This window comes from Quercus robur, chromosome 4, assembly GCF_932294415.1.
Source record: "Quercus robur chromosome 4, dhQueRobu3.1, whole genome shotgun sequence".
Taxonomy (NCBI): Eukaryota; Viridiplantae; Streptophyta; class Magnoliopsida; order Fagales; family Fagaceae; genus Quercus; species Quercus robur.
Window position 1 is genome coordinate 6,156,861 of NC_065537.1, and position 17,209 is coordinate 6,174,069.

At 34.7% G+C, this 17,209-nt stretch overlaps 1 protein-coding gene and 1 long non-coding RNA gene across 2 annotated transcripts; one reads left to right on the forward strand and one right to left on the reverse strand.

Annotated features, from left to right (window-relative positions):
- The first annotated feature begins 8,484 nt into the window (after nucleotides 1–8,484).
- LOC126720460 (uncharacterized) lies at nucleotides 8,485–10,240 on the forward strand. The gene is made up of 3 exons (XR_007653414.1): nucleotides 8,485–8,666; nucleotides 9,488–9,778; nucleotides 9,979–10,240. It is a non-coding gene; the product is annotated as an uncharacterized LOC126720460 (long non-coding RNA).
- A 1,341-nt stretch (nucleotides 10,241–11,581) lies between these two features.
- LOC126720440 (wall-associated receptor kinase-like 22) lies at nucleotides 11,582–12,785 on the reverse strand. Its single transcript, XM_050422957.1, has 2 exons — nucleotides 12,141–12,785; nucleotides 11,582–12,104 (listed from the first exon to the last, which is right to left on the reverse strand). The coding sequence occupies exons 1-2, from the start codon at nucleotides 12,724–12,726 to the stop codon at nucleotides 11,692–11,694; spliced, it is 999 nt and encodes a 332-aa protein (XP_050278914.1). The 5' UTR covers nucleotides 12,727–12,785; the 3' UTR covers nucleotides 11,582–11,691.
- Nucleotides 12,786–17,209: the final 4,424 nt, after the last annotated feature.

Sequence of the window (17,209 nt, forward strand, 5' to 3'; positions counted from 1 at the left end):
TTTATGTGCAATTGTTCTCTTTATTGGTAATTATTGTTATATATTTTATTTTTACTTTTTTTTCTTCTCATCTTATGTTATTCAACAGTTAAATTCAGTCACATATATATATATATATATATATATATATATATATATATAAAATAATAATAATAATAATAATAATAATAATAATAATAATAATTAAACATGGAATATTTTATTTAAATTTAAATCAATAAAATTATCCTTAAAAAATTGTACTCTTTTTTTTTTTTTTCATCTACACTTTGTCCAAACTTTTTCCTTACCTTTATCTTTTCATCTCCCCACTACCTTCTACCTTAATATCACTATTCGTCTCCCCACATCTTCCATATCATTAAATTATTTATATTTTAATTTCTCTCCTTTTTTTATTTAAAAAATTTAAAAATTAAAAATTATACTTAAATTCAATAAATAAAAGTGTCCTCATAAAGTGGAGTAATACTAGGGACACACTCATTCTCAAACCCAATACATCAAAGAAAAAATATAATACAAAACAAATGCCAATTGGGAAACACTAAATTAAAAATAATAGTAATAATAATAATGAGGATATCAAACCAAATATAATATAAAGAAACTAATAGTTATGGATATACTAACTTAAGGGTAGCAAAATTAAATGAAAAAAAAAAAAAAAAACTACAATGCATATTTAATGCAATAAAATAATCATCAAGTTTTGGAAAACAATAGGTTGCCTATGGAGAGAGAGAGAGAGAGAGAGAGAGAGAGAGAGATGGTAAAGAAAAAAAAAATCAAATGTCAATTAGTAACTATTAATTGGAAAACAAAGAAGTTGTAAGGAGAAGTAAAAATAAAAAATAAATATGACCAATATGAAGAACATTAAAAACTTTACAGTGCAATAAAATCAACTGTTACATTCACTAAAAAAATTGAATTAATAATCAATAATTAAACACAATCATAGCAATATATTTAAACTTAAAACTAATCAAACTCAAATTCATAACTAAAAGGAGATGTTCTCATGTAATAATAGAAATTACATAAGAAATGAAATTATGATAATAGTAAAAAAAGTTATAAATGAAATTATGAAAAAAAGTGATAAAACTAATTAGCTACTATCATTATGAAGTAGTAGTTTATGATTTTGCACATCTAAAGAAGTGGAATATATAGAGTTTACTTAAGGTATATGTAAAGATTGACATTAAAAATAAGATATGTAAAGGTTAAAAAAATGTATATTCTATAAATAAATAAAAAGGTATATGTAAGGTTTTTATTAACTTAGAAGAAAATGAAAAATCAATTATTAATAATAGCAACAACAACAACAACAATAATAATAATATAGAGGTAATTACATTCCTCTTTCTCGAGGTTTGAAGAAATGACACTCTACCTCTAACTTGGAAGGAAAAAATATTTTCACCCTTTACATTTGTTTGACCAAACTTTGTTAAATTAATATTAAAATATTGTATACTAACTTGCGTATGCTTAAGGTAGGTTCCAAAATTAACCTTAATTAATATTAAAATGTTTTGGTATTTTATAAATTGTATTTTAATTCTAAAATTATGAGTAATGTCTTTACTAAACATGGTTAAACATTTATAAACAGATTCTTAAATAAAGTTAAGATATTTTGTTATTAATATAAACAGAATGGGAGAGTGTTATTACTTATCACCTCAAATATATTTAATAAGATCACCCTAAAAAAAGATTATCTCGCGCAATGTACGGGTCTGTGACTAGTAAGTAATAATAGTCACTAGAGATTAACCGTGAATGGATGACATTATCTCTTACTAGAATCATACCTGTTCCCCTGTATAACAAATAAATGTATATGCATCAAGTAATTTCATTCAGTATTCTTTTGTCAGAGTTGATCTCACTAAGATCTTAAGTGAAAATTTATTCATTGGCTTGTTACATAGGATGATTTGGTGTTTCGCAATGGACGTTGAAGTATTATAAAGATTATAAAATTAAAGTATTATTAATAAATAAAATGTCAAACCAATTAATTCGTTTAAAACAGTTGGTATATAAGGAGAAATTCAAATATAAAACTAAAGGGAAAAAATGCAAAGACCCATAAACAACTTTTATGTTCTTCCACCTTTCCTCTGCTTTATCATCATCCAAGTGGAAATTGAACCCAAACTAAAATATTTATAATAAAAATAAATAAACAAACAAACAGAGAATTTACAAGCATTACATAAAAGAAGGGAGAGGACCTTGAGGATGTGGATCACGTTGTCAAGGAGAAGAGAGGCTCGAATGATTCCTCAGAAAAAAGGTGTGTGCTTAGTTTGAAGAAAACTATTTAGCGAGAAAAGCTCTCTTGAGGAGGAAAATTATACTTGAATTGAGGAAAAGAGGTAGCTGTAGAAAAGTAGGTCTGAAATTACAGTAGAAGAGTAATGTAAAACTCAAGAACCTCCTGAAACAACACCAGATTCAATGTCCATTCACATCCTCTACCTTGGCCATTTTTTTTCTGAAACCAACTACTGTTTTTATTCATTATGTTATGTATACATGTGTGAGTAAAGTCTCGCATTGAATAATAATAACAAGAGCAATTAATTAATACAACATAGTTAGGTCCAAATTCATAAGTTTATGCTTTTGGATTAAATGGTATCCCAACACATTTCAATTAGAGTCTCCAAGGTGTTATGTTTTGTATTGCTTCTTAACTTTTAAGATTGGGCATTGGGTATTGGAAGCAAAGAGACATAGTCACATGCAAGCATGCACATATATTATAAGGGATTTCTCTCTAAACAGCCTGATTGTTCTTTCACAAATTGAAGATGCCAAGAACCGTTTTGCAGTATTTATGATATCATCAGATTGAAAATGTACTCTTAAAATTCAGTGGATTTCTATTGTGTTATAAAAAAATTATGTCTTTGCTAATGGATTTGCACCATGAGCTATGCCTATAAAGGGCTTTCTAAGTTCACTAGTGATTTTGCTTAGTACTTGCCCAAGATCATTTTGCCCATGGTGTGCATAAACAGAAGGAGAGTATGCTAAATTAAAACTATAGTAATACATGGGTTAGGCCTGGCAAAATTGGATTCTTGGCCCATCAATCAAACTATCAAATAGTTGGGTCTAGGTCCATGGTGTGAAGAAATGAATAAACCCATGAACTAAATTGTTTGTGGAAGTAGGCAGAAAGTCGGAAAACAAATCGACCAGGTCTAGACATTATATGCATTGGGTTAAATTTAATGCATATAAGCAAACAATTATTTTTACTAATGGCAGTATTCTAGAGACTTCTGAATGCAAAGCACTGCAGTCCAAAAGGTTTGGTTGTGCATCAGAGAGTTGCATCAACAAGAAGGAAGTTTTGAGCTCCTACTCATGGGTTCAGCCAAACAAACTCAATTCCTAAAATATATTCTTTGTAACTAACAACTATGGCTCTTTATCAATTATAATTTTTATATAGAAATAGAATTGAAAGTTTGGAATTATATTGAGTCATAAAAAAAATTAATAAAAAAAAAAAATTCTCTCTAAAAATTATGATTTCCACACAAAAATCAAGAAAGAATCTACTGCTACCCAAACACTTTTTTATTTTTTAAGGGAAACATTTTGTATTTTGACAATCTCACAACTTCTACAAGAGGAAAAATTCAGATAGAAAACAGGAAAACACAAAAAACCCAGAAATAAATTTTACTTTTCTCCCTCTTTTCCACTGTTTGCCCATCACTCAAACAGAAATTGAATACAAACCAAATATAAATTTAATAAAAAAAGAACACATAATTCACAGAGAGTACTGAATAAGAGAAGAGAGAGGACCTTGAGGATGCGGATACATCACGTTGTCAAGGTCGATGAGAGAGAGAGAGAGAAGCTACCGGTACCCAAACACTATTTTTTATTTTGTTTCACTTTTCACATAATAATAGTATTAAAAGTGAAAAATAATTTATTTGACAATCACAACTTCTACAAGAGGAGAAATTCAGATATAGAACAGGAAAACGCAAAAAACCCAGGTATATAAATTTAACGTTTCCCCCCTTTTCCACTGTTTCCCATCATTCAAACAGAAATTGAACAAAAAACAAATATAAATTGTGGAGAGTATTAAAATAAAAACAAAGAATTCACAGAGAGTAATGAATAAGAGAAGAGAGAGGACCTTGAGGATGCGGATGGATCACGTTGTCAAGGTCGATGAGATGAAGAGAGAGAGAGAGAGAGAGAGAGAGAGTCGATTGAAGAGGAAAACTATGGTGGGATTATTTAAGCAACTGTGGACAGTAGAGAAATGTTTTTTTTTTTTTTTGATGTGAAATCTGTCAAGTTTTATTCAAATACCAGAAACAGTAGCAAAGTCTTGGATGAGGGCTTGTTCAATACAACAAGGAGTCTCCTCAATCCATACAATAGATTCATTTATGCCAAGAGCATATTTAGCTAAAATATGGGCAGGTTTGTTCCCTTGCATCCTTACATGAGAAAAATAAATTGTGCGAAAATCTGAGCATAGGAGTTGCATCCCCACAACCATTGAATCAATTGTTGAGGGTGGTGAAGAAAGACCACAAAGCGCGCGGACAAGGATCAGAGAATCACCTTCCAGAATTATATCTTGGAAGCCCATGTCCCTAGCCAATTGAAGGCCAGCTTCAAAAGCTTTTGCCTCCACTTCTAAGGGACCCAAGGGCGCTGGAATTTTTCTGCACATAGCTGCTACCACCCAACCCAGTTCATCCCGGATAACAGACCCCACACCAGCAATATTTTGGCGCTTTGTAGTGGCACCGTCCACGTTAACTTTGACTAAAGTAGGTGGAGGTGGAGACCACGTGACATTCACTACTTCTCTAACAGCAGGTGCCGACTCTGTTGCCACTGAGTATTCCAGCAAAAATTGAATTACCCATTGAACTATAGCTTCTGGGCTCTTCCTTACAGCCCCATGTCTGGTTTCATTTCGATTGCAGCACAATGCCCAAGCGATAGTCACAACCAATGCAATCTTATCTTCATCAAATGACTTAATCATCAGCAGAAACCAAAGTAAATCAAAGAAAGAATGAAACTGACCCGATCTGAGAGAAGTTGGAAGCTTCGTGCACCCCCAAATACGTTTAGCCCTTGGACAAGACCAGAACAAATGGCCTGAAGATTCTGAGGCTGAACCACATTCTTCACATGTACTATCCAGCAATATTTGGTGTCTACATAAGTTCTCTTTTGTGGGAAGTATATCACGACAGGCTCGCCAAGCAAAATGACGTACCTTGTGTGGGACATGTAAATGCCATAACTTATTCCAAAAGGACCTTTGTTGGCTGTTTGAAGAAGCTGAAGCTACATTCTCTGTTTGATGGAGACACAATTCCACTTTATATGCACTGCGAACAAAGAAACCTCCATAACTAGTCTCAGCCCAAATCACACGATCTCCAGGAAGATTGGCACTTATGGGAATGCTCAAAATTGCTTCTACATCCACAGGGAGGAAAACCTGCTTAATGATTTCCTCCTTCCAGCCGCCTCTCTCTTGGCATATTAACTCACTAACCTTAGTATCCGGGTGAAGAAAAAGCTGAGGAGTAATAACTTCATAACTTGCAGCCCTTGGAAACCACTTATCTCCCCAAACCCGAATGTTTGAACCGTTCCCTACTCTCCACCGAATACCCTTCTCTACAATGGATTTTGTTGCCAAGATGCTACGCCAAGTGTAAGAGGGATTATTTCCAACAGCAGCATGAAGGAAAATACTTGGCTTTAAGAACACGGTAAAAAAGGGAATTTTGACAAGTTTGGAGTCGCCAACCTTGCTTAGCCAATAAAACTAAGTTAAATTGTTGGAGGCGTTTGAAACCCATCCCACCCATCTCCTTAGGTTCACAAAGTTTATCCCAACTCAACCACACCATCTTCTTTTCTTCCCCTCCTTGGCCCCACCAAAATTGCCGGATCATACTAGTAAGTTCCTCACATAAAGAATTTGGGATCTTAAAACAACTCATGGTATAGGTGGGTATAGCTTGCGCCACCGCTTTAATCAAGACCTCCTTACCCACTTTAGAGAGTAACTTTCCTTTCCAAGCCGCCAACTTCTTGGAAAGTTTATCTTTAATAGCACTGAAACTTGCTTTTTTATTTCTTCCCACTAACGATGGCAAACCCAAATACTTTTCATATTGTTTTATCACCTGAGCTCCAAACCTCTCCCGAATCTCCTCTGGAACCTCCCGAGATGTATTAGTGCTAAAAAATAAAGAGGTTTTAGCACAGTTTAATTGCTGTCCAGAAGCATTCACATAAACTTGAAAGATCCGCTGCAATGACTCACACTCAGAAATGGTAGCTTTGCAGAAAATGAGGCTATCATCTGCAAAGAACAAATGTGAGAGTTTAGGACCACCACGGCACACCGCCACCCCTTCCAAAGTACCAACATCCACCGATTTTCTGATCAAGGCCGAGAGACCTTTCGCCACAATGAGAAAGAGGTACGGAGATATAATTGTTGATACTTGATAACTTGATATAATTGTTAGAGTGGTGAGTGGACTAGGTAGAAAGATATTTTATTATTTAAGCAAAGCTAAAACGTTTGACAATTCATTTACCCAACAAGTGGATTGGTAGGAGGAGGTCCAATTATGAAACTTCCGATTGACAATTCAATTATTTAAAAGCAAAAGCAGAACATGATAAATTGATAATTGACAATTCAATAGATATATATATTGTATCCAAAAAAAAAAAAAAAATAGATATATATATATATACACACACATTAGTATTATGTCAGTGTGATGAACGGTTTAATAAAAAATTTACCTATTAATTTTAAAAAATATATATTTTTGATAATATAACCAAATCTAATAACAAATAAAATAGTAAAAATATTTTTAAAAATTAAGTTACATGGAAAATGTGTATTACCAAAGTTTTTTTTTTTTTTTTTTTTTGAAAAAAATGATATTACAAAACTGTAATTTAATTATATATGTGTGTGTGTGTGGCACTTAAAAATATTTCCATTATACTTGCTAACATGTATAATAGCAAAAGTACTAATCATATATAAATTTCTTGTATATATGACCAAAAACAAATTCCATAAATTACAAAAATGCAAGTATTAAGACTGCAATGTAAATATTTATTTATAAATTATCAGTTGTAGCCATTTTAATGTTGTCATAAGTGAGGAAATAATCTGCATAATCAATTAAGAACAGCAAATCAAAAAATAATATCAATAATCAAGATGAATTACATTATCTAAAATTTTTTTTAAAAATCTTATAATTTAAGCAATAATTCAACTACATTAATAAAAACTCATTAAAAAAAAATGAAAATAGTTCTTCTCACATAAATCTCCTAACTTCATAGGGTAGATGAGTTCCATCCCAACAGATTCAGTCATAAAATTTTGATTGAAATAAAAATTCCATAAATTATATGTGTGTGTATATATATTGGTGAGTTCTAGTCTATTTGTTGGGTAAATTATATTCAATAAAAAAAAATATTGAGTAAAGTTGTAACGTTAGGTTATAACTAATTTTGTAACTAAACTTTATAATTATTTAATTTATTTATATTGTAATATTTACATTTAATCAAAATGTTCTAACATAAAATGTATAACTTACCTTTTATCATTAAATTTTCTCCCAAAAAAACAAAAAAAAAAAAACCTTTAGTCATTAAAAAAAAAGGGTAAATTAGATGATTTAAAGAATTTTTTTTTTAAATCATGAAATTTATTTTTTAAAAATTTCAACAGTAATACTAATTTTTTTAAGGAGAAGATATTAGTCTTGTTTAAGTAGAATTTCATGTCCAATCGACCCTTAGATGTGGTTTGGATAGGGCTTATTTATATCTGCGTTTTTCTCTTTCACATTTCCTCTTTTTCTTTTTTTTCTTTTTTTTTTTAACCTGAATTTGGTTTCACGTGGGGGACAGACCTACCAGTGGGTCCCATGCATTGTGCACGGGACCCACTAGCACTTTGGACGTCCACAATTGGTCAGAAATGGCACTGTATGTGGGTCCGTACACTGGTCACGGGATCCACAAATATCTTTTTTTCACCTAAATTTTAATTGAAAATGGGTCTCATAGTACTATTCATACATTCAAAAATTATTTTGCTGTAGTATTTTTAGTTTTAAGCTTTTAGTAAAATAAGTTGTATCTAAATAGACCATTAACTCATTGGATCCAAGTGAGAGTTTAAGGTGGTGGAGCCTATTTTGGTTTAGAGTCGTTGTTAATGGACGAATCTGCCCTGGATCATAGCACATAACCAGGTGGTAACTAAAATGGGTAAAAGGGAAAATTGGCGTGTTAATAATTTTTTTCAATGGTACTTGATATTTCTGAAATAAAGTACCGTGTAAATTAATACAGGTCACAATCCCATTACTTTGTTTTTATCCCCCTCCCTTTTTCCCTCTCTCTTTCACGCTTCAAAGCTTAGGAATGACAGATTTCTGTAAAATTTCTGTAAAATTCTCAGTCTTTCGGTGACTCTGATTGCTAGGAGTACTTGGAATGTGGTGAGGAGAGCTCAGTCAATTGGAAGGAAGGTTGCTAGAATTTGGAAAAATGGGTTCAAATACTCTGTAAGTCATTGGATTCCTTGATTATTGTTCATGGAGTTTCAAAAAATGGGTTCAAATACCTTGAATTCTTATTTGTGTTACTTATTTGTGCTAGTTGCTCACTTCTTGAATGATTATTGGACTTTTCTGCAATGAGATTGTGTGTGCTTGTGTAATGTCATTTGAGTTTGAATGGAAATGGGTGCTACCACATGAATTACATTGCTAAGCTATAATATTAATGCTTTACATTAAATTTTATGTGATTCAACTTTTTTTTTTAACCTGGGAATTTTATGTAATATGGGTGCTACCACTTCATACTACAGGGAGAACAAGGTTGGTCCCTCTGCTGTTGTTCCCATCCTCCAATTCTCTCTCTCCGGCCACTGGCATTTTACGTTCTACGGGTTTGAAGGGGCACACAAACCCAACACCCAAATAGAAACGGATTCCCTGTTACATTCATGTGTAATTTTTAATAATAAAAAAAATTCCCTTCATCACTTCTTTTAGCATTATATATTGTGGGAACAATTGAAGAAAAGAAAGTAAAATATAAAAGTGCACTTTAAATACAGCAGAGAGAAAGTTCTTACAACAATAGATTGGAACTTTACATAAGATTTCGTTTCTGAACGAAATTGAAGCATCTGATGCGAGTGTTAGAAATTGGAACGTTATGCATGTTGGAGTACTCTCTACAATTTTCTTATCTTTTTGATCAATCAACAATTGATTTAAGGTCCCTAGATGTCTTTTATTGACACTTCAATGGCATACTCAAATGATAATATGCTTGCCATACATATTCCATGCTTACTTCACTTCCTATCTTGCAGGTGATCTGCTCATCCTTAAACAGAATGAATTGCACCGGATCATGCTTCCATTTATGATTAACTGCTCCTTTCTAGGAAAGTATACCACAATCTAGATTTGGTGGTGATCTTCAACATGATGTCCAGAAAGGGGATACAGTGATTAATGCCACTTGTGGCAATGGTTACTTTAGCAATGGTCATTATACTTGCTGATGAATTAGCCAGGGTTGTGTTTATGCAATGGATATTCAGAATGATGCTTTAGAGAATACTTCTTCCTTGCTAGAAGAGTTGCTCAATCCAAACAAGGTGCCCTTTTCTCACAGTTCCATTTATTTGTTCAACTTTATCTGCTAAGAAAAGCAGAAACTGTACAGTTGTTATTTTTGGGATGTTGCCTACTAATTTTGGATAATGAAGCTTCTAAAGTAATCGATTTTCGGTTTTAACATATATGGATCTTTAGTTCTAAACTAAATTCCTTTTAGTTTTCTTTTCTTTGATACCAGGTCCAGAAGGTACAAAACACAGGAAGTCTTTAGCTAATACAGCTTTTACAAAAGATTTGGTCCAACCAAAGAGAATGTATGGGGGATTTGATGCACGTCTTTGCTTTTGAGGTAATTCAAACAACAAGTTGAGTTATAAAAGTTCTATTTGTTCTATTATAGATCAAGTAAATCAATTCTAAATGAGATTTGTACATGTGCAATTGGTCTACTATACGTAGAGGTGGATCTCTTTTCCATAATATCCTTCTTATCTGCACAATTTTTTCTACATTACCTTCTTCATTTCTTTCTTCAAGTATACAGTACAAAATTTTCATGTTGTCAGAGCTATAAGCAAATCAATCATGGCGTCAAATTGATCATTTTCCACCACCAATACCTTCTCAACGTCTTCAGTAAATCTGACACAGTAAGCTCCACTTTTCTTGCTTTCTAAAGTCTCAAATCTAATGTTAGTGAAACTTGATAACTACATCCTTCAGAAGCATCAAATCGCAACCATACAAAAGAATATCATGTCAATGAATTTTACTTCTAAGAAATTTCATTGCTTATGGTTGCCCAAGAGCGAGAGCACATAACCACACAGCCTAACTCTTGGAGGAAGGTATAGCCACTTATTTCCAAACAAACTTAGAAGTAAGATTTTACGCGGGGGTGGTTGAAGCATAGTGGCAGAGTTATGTCATGTGCAGTGGATTACGTCCAAACCTTTTGAGAGGCTATCTCTTCTCAACCGTAACTCCTGAAGGTCAATGCAATAGACTATGCTCTACCTCCTATTTATGTTTCCAAAATTAATTTTGATGAGCTTACTGATAAACGGGGATGCTACTGAGTTATGGTGTGGTAATTATAGATACTGCAAGTGCAATCATTGCTGATTGGTGTGACCAAAGGGCTAAGGCATATGGATGCAGACAAAGGATAGCTTCAATCAATGGAGCCTTGTTTATCTTTTGTTAGCCATCTGGTGGATGACTTAAAAAACAAAGTTGCAAAAGTTAAGTGTTCAGTTAGATGGTCACCTAAGTGTTGCAATAGGGATGTGCTCATATGTTAGCTTTAGATGCAAACAAACGCCACACAAGTAGGATTTGGCTGGAGGATACTCCTCCATGTTTCCAAAATTAATAGTGAATTGCTTGCAATAAAATTACTCTCTTTAAAAAAAAAAGGGTTTTCCATCTTCTTGTCCCTAGTAGATAGAACTGCAGGCATGGTTTCAAAGTAATTGTCAGACAGAGAAATGTAATCAAATCTTTTCCAGCGTGAGATCTCTTTAGAACATATTTTGAGTATTGAGTGTTGCATCAGTACAGTAGCAAGGGCATGTGAACTAGAATTGGGTCACATGCCAATGAAATTATTGACAGACGTATCAATTCAGGCACTAATCACAACAAATTAGGGAGATCACCAGCAAACATCTCTATGTCTCCCAACAATGAATTACACGTGTCAAGAGTAGGAAAAAAAAATCCAGAAATGATCCATTTACCCTTTTCCCTACCATCTTTAATTATCATATTCTACAATTTCCTCGAACAATGGTTGTTTTTGTTCCATTTAAACCAATTTATACCCAAATAACAAATAATATGATAAAGTTAACTTTACAAGCTTAGTAGACAGTAAAAAGACTTGAAAATCCCATACACATTGGGCTTCTAATGCCAACAATGAAAACTAAGTTAATTTTACATAGACTTATGCTAATCGTGTTAGAGCTGAACCAGTTTCGTTACTTAGTTTTGAGTCTTTTGACCTCACAAGTTGTAGTATCCGCCTAAGCTCTATTGTAACTTCTCTCATGCTTGGCCTTTCATCTCCCTTATTCTTGACGCGTCTCAATGCAAGCTTTGCAAATGCTTGAATATCTTCATTGCTTCCTTGGCCTAGCACCACATTAGCAACAATTTGGAATATGTGGTTCTCTTCCATTGAAAAAACAAAGTAATCTACCAAATTGTAATGCCTTAAGAACATTTCTGTGGGATAATGACCTGTTAAGACTTCCACCAGTACAACCCCAAAGCTATAAACATCACACTTATCCGTGACCTGTAATGTCACTTGATATTCAGGGTCTACATATCCGTAAGTTCCCTGAACTGAACTACCTTGAAAAAAGTCTTCTCCAAGTGGAACTGAACTACCTTGAAAAAAGTCTTCTCCAGGTGCAATTGAAACCGCAAAACCAAAATTTGATAGTTTAGCAGTCAAGAACTCATCCAAAAATATATTTGTTGATTTGACATCCAAATGAACTATTGGCCTTAACCTACCATAGTGCATGTAACAAAGAGCATAGGATGTTTCAGTGGCTATTCTTACACGGTCAAGCCAAGAGATCCGGCAATTAATCTTGTTGCGTTGACCATGGAGCTGATCAAAGAGAGTGCCATTGGGGATGAACTCTAGAACCAACATGGGAATTTCAGTTCCTAGGCAACAACCATAGTGCCTCACAACGTTCTTGTGGCTGATCAATTGTTTTATTGTGACTTGTTGTAAGAAGAAATCTACCATCGTCTCAGTGGAACAACATATTGGAGGGCCTTTCACTTTAATAGCTACTTCCCTCTCATCTAGTATTCTTTTGTAGATTGTTGCGATATTAGAGCCGAGGATTAGATTAGGATCATAGTTATTAGTAGCTTGTTGGATTTCCTTGGCAGAGAAAATCTTGATTGGCTCTGTATCTCTACCTTGGTTGCAAGTGATTTGCTTCTCTAGTAACATTGCTCCGTTCTAGATGAAGTATTCTTCTTTTGCCTTAAATACATGCCTTGCTTTCTCCATCCTGATACTCTTCTCTGCCAACATATAGCATTATTAAACAAGTGAATATCACTTCATATATAGTTCTTTTCTACCACAACTAACAATATGACAAATTAAGGGGTAGGTAATCTCCAAAATAAGTTTAAGGGGGAAAAAACTAGACATGGCAAAACGGGCGAGTCGGGTCGGGTCAATTGGGTTGCGGGTCAAAAACAGGTCATTTTAAGCGGGTTAAAAACAGGTTAGGGTCAATCAGGTTGCGGGACGGATTGGGTTGATTCGTATTTTTCACATGAATTTGTTTTTATAAAGAAAACAACATGTATTTGCTATTTAGAAAGTCATGCAACAAATTACTTGATGTAAAATGCATTATATATATAACTGTTATGGGTCAACAAATTTATTTATTTATTTATTTTTTTTTTAACTCAAAAGTAAGATTGGATGTTATCAGATTTATTTATTAAAAAAAAAAAAATTAACGAAAGAACAAACACCCAAGAAAATTTTTATTCTTTCGATGAAACGAAGTAGGTATGCAAGTGGTCATCTCTTTCTTCATAGTATCTTCTAGGAAAAGCCACAAAAAATGACAACTAAGAGAAAAGAACATTCATAGAAAGCCTCTTTTTGACATCAATTATACAATGTATTTACCAATTCAAACTAACAATTATGCCTCTTTATCAATTATAATTTTTATATAGAAACAGAATTGAAAGTTTGGAATTTTAGTAATAAGTTTATGATTCCGAATCCTCCAATTCTTCAACTGTGATCATTAGTTGATTTCTCAATCTTTAGAGCTAAACTTCTAGATTATGAATTAAAAAGTGAACACATAGGATTGTATTGGATTTAGTTCTTTTCAAAGTATGTACACAACTGCATTAATCTTTGACCTTTTGTACAAATGCCAAACCAGGTATGTACACAGCAAATAGACTCTTGACTTTGCTTTTTTGGTTTCCTTAAACGTGTTACATTACATGGGATGAACTTAATTAGTGTTATATTAACAAAATAAAAGAGAAGAAAGAGAAAGTTCACAATAACCAGTATACCCTTTCAAAAATAACAACTATGCATCTTTAACATGAATAATGAGATTATTAACAAAACAATAAGAGATAATGGGATTGCAAGATTCAGTAGCGGCTCTAGAAATTTTTTTTTGGGTGTTCCTCAACAAGCATAAATTACACAATCTAATAAAAAAGAAAATTTGTATATTGACAACAACAACAATAAAAAAAACACGCAAATATATAAAGTTTACAATTGCCTTCTACGTGGTTTTCTTATTAAATATTTGTCCATAATTCTAGTAAAAGAATAAATAATAAACTATAAGTTCATTTGAAATATTAATAGAATTATTAATTGTAAAGACTCAATTTGTAATGATCACAAATTGGTATTGGGTTCGAACGTTAAAAGTCCAAACAATAAATTTGTAGAGCGTGGATGTCAAAGAACTAGGTTAACTCCAAAAGAAAAACAATTAAACTTAACGTTTATAGATGGATTAGCACTAATATGACGATCAACTTCTCCTTGAAACAAGTTCAGTTCTTTATCTTGTAAGGTTTTCTTCTAAATACTCCTTGTTTAGAAGTTCCGATCCCTCTTTCTCAATGCATTCTTTCATATTATATACTGTCCTCTTGGTGCCATCTTCACCACACACATGTAGGTTGGGTTCGGGGGATCCTTCCTGTCCCATCCAACACCTCCTGGAACCTCCATCCAGTGGCTATAAGGCTGCCTCATCACTGTTCAGGCATCACCTCCACATTAATGCGGTCAGAAAGTTGGTTGAGAGGCAATTAATGTGGAGGCAGCTGTTGTTAAAGATATTTGTTTACCTTTTCTTTCTTACCCTTGGTCCCATGTCCCACCTTCAGTGGTAATGTAGCTCTGAGGCGTACTTGCAACAATATGGCATTCAAGTTGTCTTCGGACTCATACTGCCAAGATAGATTTTGTCCTCGGATGAATACTGAACTCACCTTACGTGATATCTACTCTCATTTTCATTTGGTTACCCTTATAACCTGATATGGGTCTCCTCGGACAGTTTTACGTCCTCGGATGGGCCATAGACCCAGTTAACATGATTCTAATAATTTATTGATTAACCGGCCCCCACAATAGCCCCTCAAAATCTTGCTTTTCGACTCCTCGGGAGAAAAGATTGATTTTGATGTCACTTGCCCATACCCTTTTATGTTTTGGGCATGCTCCTGACGCTTCAGCTTCCCCAGCGTGGCAGCATTAAATTTTGGCGACGCCCCTGTCTCCCACATTCAACGGTAAGATGTAAATCGAATGGTAGGGAGTCTATCTCGTTTCGCGAGCGGGAACTTTCCCGCTCATAACTTCTGCACAACTATAAAGGAATTCTCAAATCAATTCTCTTTCTTATCTTCAGCGATCACACAATTCTAGAGCTCATACACTGAACCTGTCTTTCTCCTTTTTCGTCGTTTTCCTGGCATCTACACATACTTAAATCTTGTCCGAGGACCCTCTTTCAAACCTGTAAGTTTTCTCAAAACCTTTACCGCTTTCATCTTAAATTCGTTAATTTCTCTACTAAATCCTTTAGGAAAATGGGGAAAAAGGAGGGTAAGTTTCGATGTATAGTTGAGTCCGAGGAAAGTATGAGAAATTTCCGCTCTAAGTATAGGATTCCCTCTATGGTGGGTATGAGGTACGCAGCCCAAGGGGAATGGGTCGACGTTAGACAAACAGGGGAAGTGGTTATTCCCATGATTGCCTTCATAGAAGGCAGGATGACCATCCCCATGGGTAAGATTACTAGGAGTTATCTTAGGTTCTTTAGGTTATCCCCAACTCAGTGTGCCCCAAATATGTTTAGGGTCCTGGGGAGTATAGAGGTTTTGAACGAGAGAATAGACCTAAACCTGACCCATCATGATGTGAACTAGGTGTACAACCTCCATCACTTGAAGGGGTAGGGGTATTATCTCAAGTCGAGATATCCCGAGGGGTGGCTAATTCAGTGCCTTCCCACTTCAAACAAGAACTTAAAGGAGAATTTCCTTATCTTTTCTGGGGAATGGCATAATGGTCTGCCATGCCCCACGGAGGAAGGAACATTAGGTGGGAATGCAGTCATAGATCTATAATATCCAGTTCATACAAATTTTTCCTTTTTTTTTGTTTTTTTTTTTTTTTGTTTTGTTTTAAGTCTTAGTATTCTTATCCCTAATGACGTTTCATTTCAATTCAATGGTTTTGCAGATAGACGTTTCACGAAGCCCAACCTTAAGTTAGTCAATAAAGCAAGCTTGGATAGGGTATTAAAAGCCGAGATATTCGTGAACGAAGCTGACGGCCAACTCCGGACAGCCCATTTAATTCTCGGTTACACCCCTATCTCGTTTGCTTTCCAGGTGCCGAAGTACGTGATCAGAGCCCGTGATCCTCGGCTACACCGTATTAGTGTTGCCTTTAAGGGGTTTATCGTTCCAGAAGGTATCCTACTTCCCCATGATACATCCCGCACTGAGCCCTTTTTTGTGGCCGTCGTCTCAACAGGAGCCTCTTCATCCCAGCCTATCCTTAGAGAAGAGGAAGTAGAAGAGCAGGAGGAAGGGGAAGAAGAAGAGGAAGAAGTTGTAGAACTCTTAGACTCCTCGGAAGATTTTGGGGTTTTTGATCAACCTATACGCTCCGAGGAAGATCTTGACGAAATGGGAATATAGAGGAAGCCCAAAAGAAGTTTAATGGAGTTGATCGAGAATCAGCCTGAGGGGAGGAATGCGTCGGGGAAATCAATGCAATCTCAGATTCCTTCTCTTCCCACCAGGTCTCCACCTCCTGCTCCTCGTCCACCTTCTCATCAACCTCAACAGCCAGTTAGAGCTGATGCGGCCGAATTGAAAAGGCGCAAGGAACAGAAAGGGAAGGACGTGGTGGATGCTGGCAAGTCCCATCCGACCTGTGAGGAAGATGCCCAAAGAGCTGCAAAACAACAGAAGACTAGCCATCTTCCTCAACGAGGCTAGGAGAGGTCTGAAACTCAACCTCCTGAGCCCAAAGCCTGGCTGCCAGCACCCATGCATGGTGGGGAGCCCCTACGAGAGGATGCATTTATTAGGGACTTCAACGGTGACATTGGGTGTCACGTAGTCTCGGCTATAGAGGAGGCCTTGTTACTCCCAAAGGACATGGCCGAAATAAAGAATGCGAGGAATAATGAGTTCATCCTCAATAATAAAAGATACTTGGGCATAGTATAGTGCTAACTCTTTTCTTTTTCTTTTTGTGCTCATTACTCATTGATGTGTACTTTTTATTGACTATAGTATTTATCTCTTCCTTGTAGGTTATCCAAAATACTTTTAAGCTGGATGAGATGCTCAATATCTGCTACAGTCAGCTAGACGATGAAAAGAAGAAACGGGCA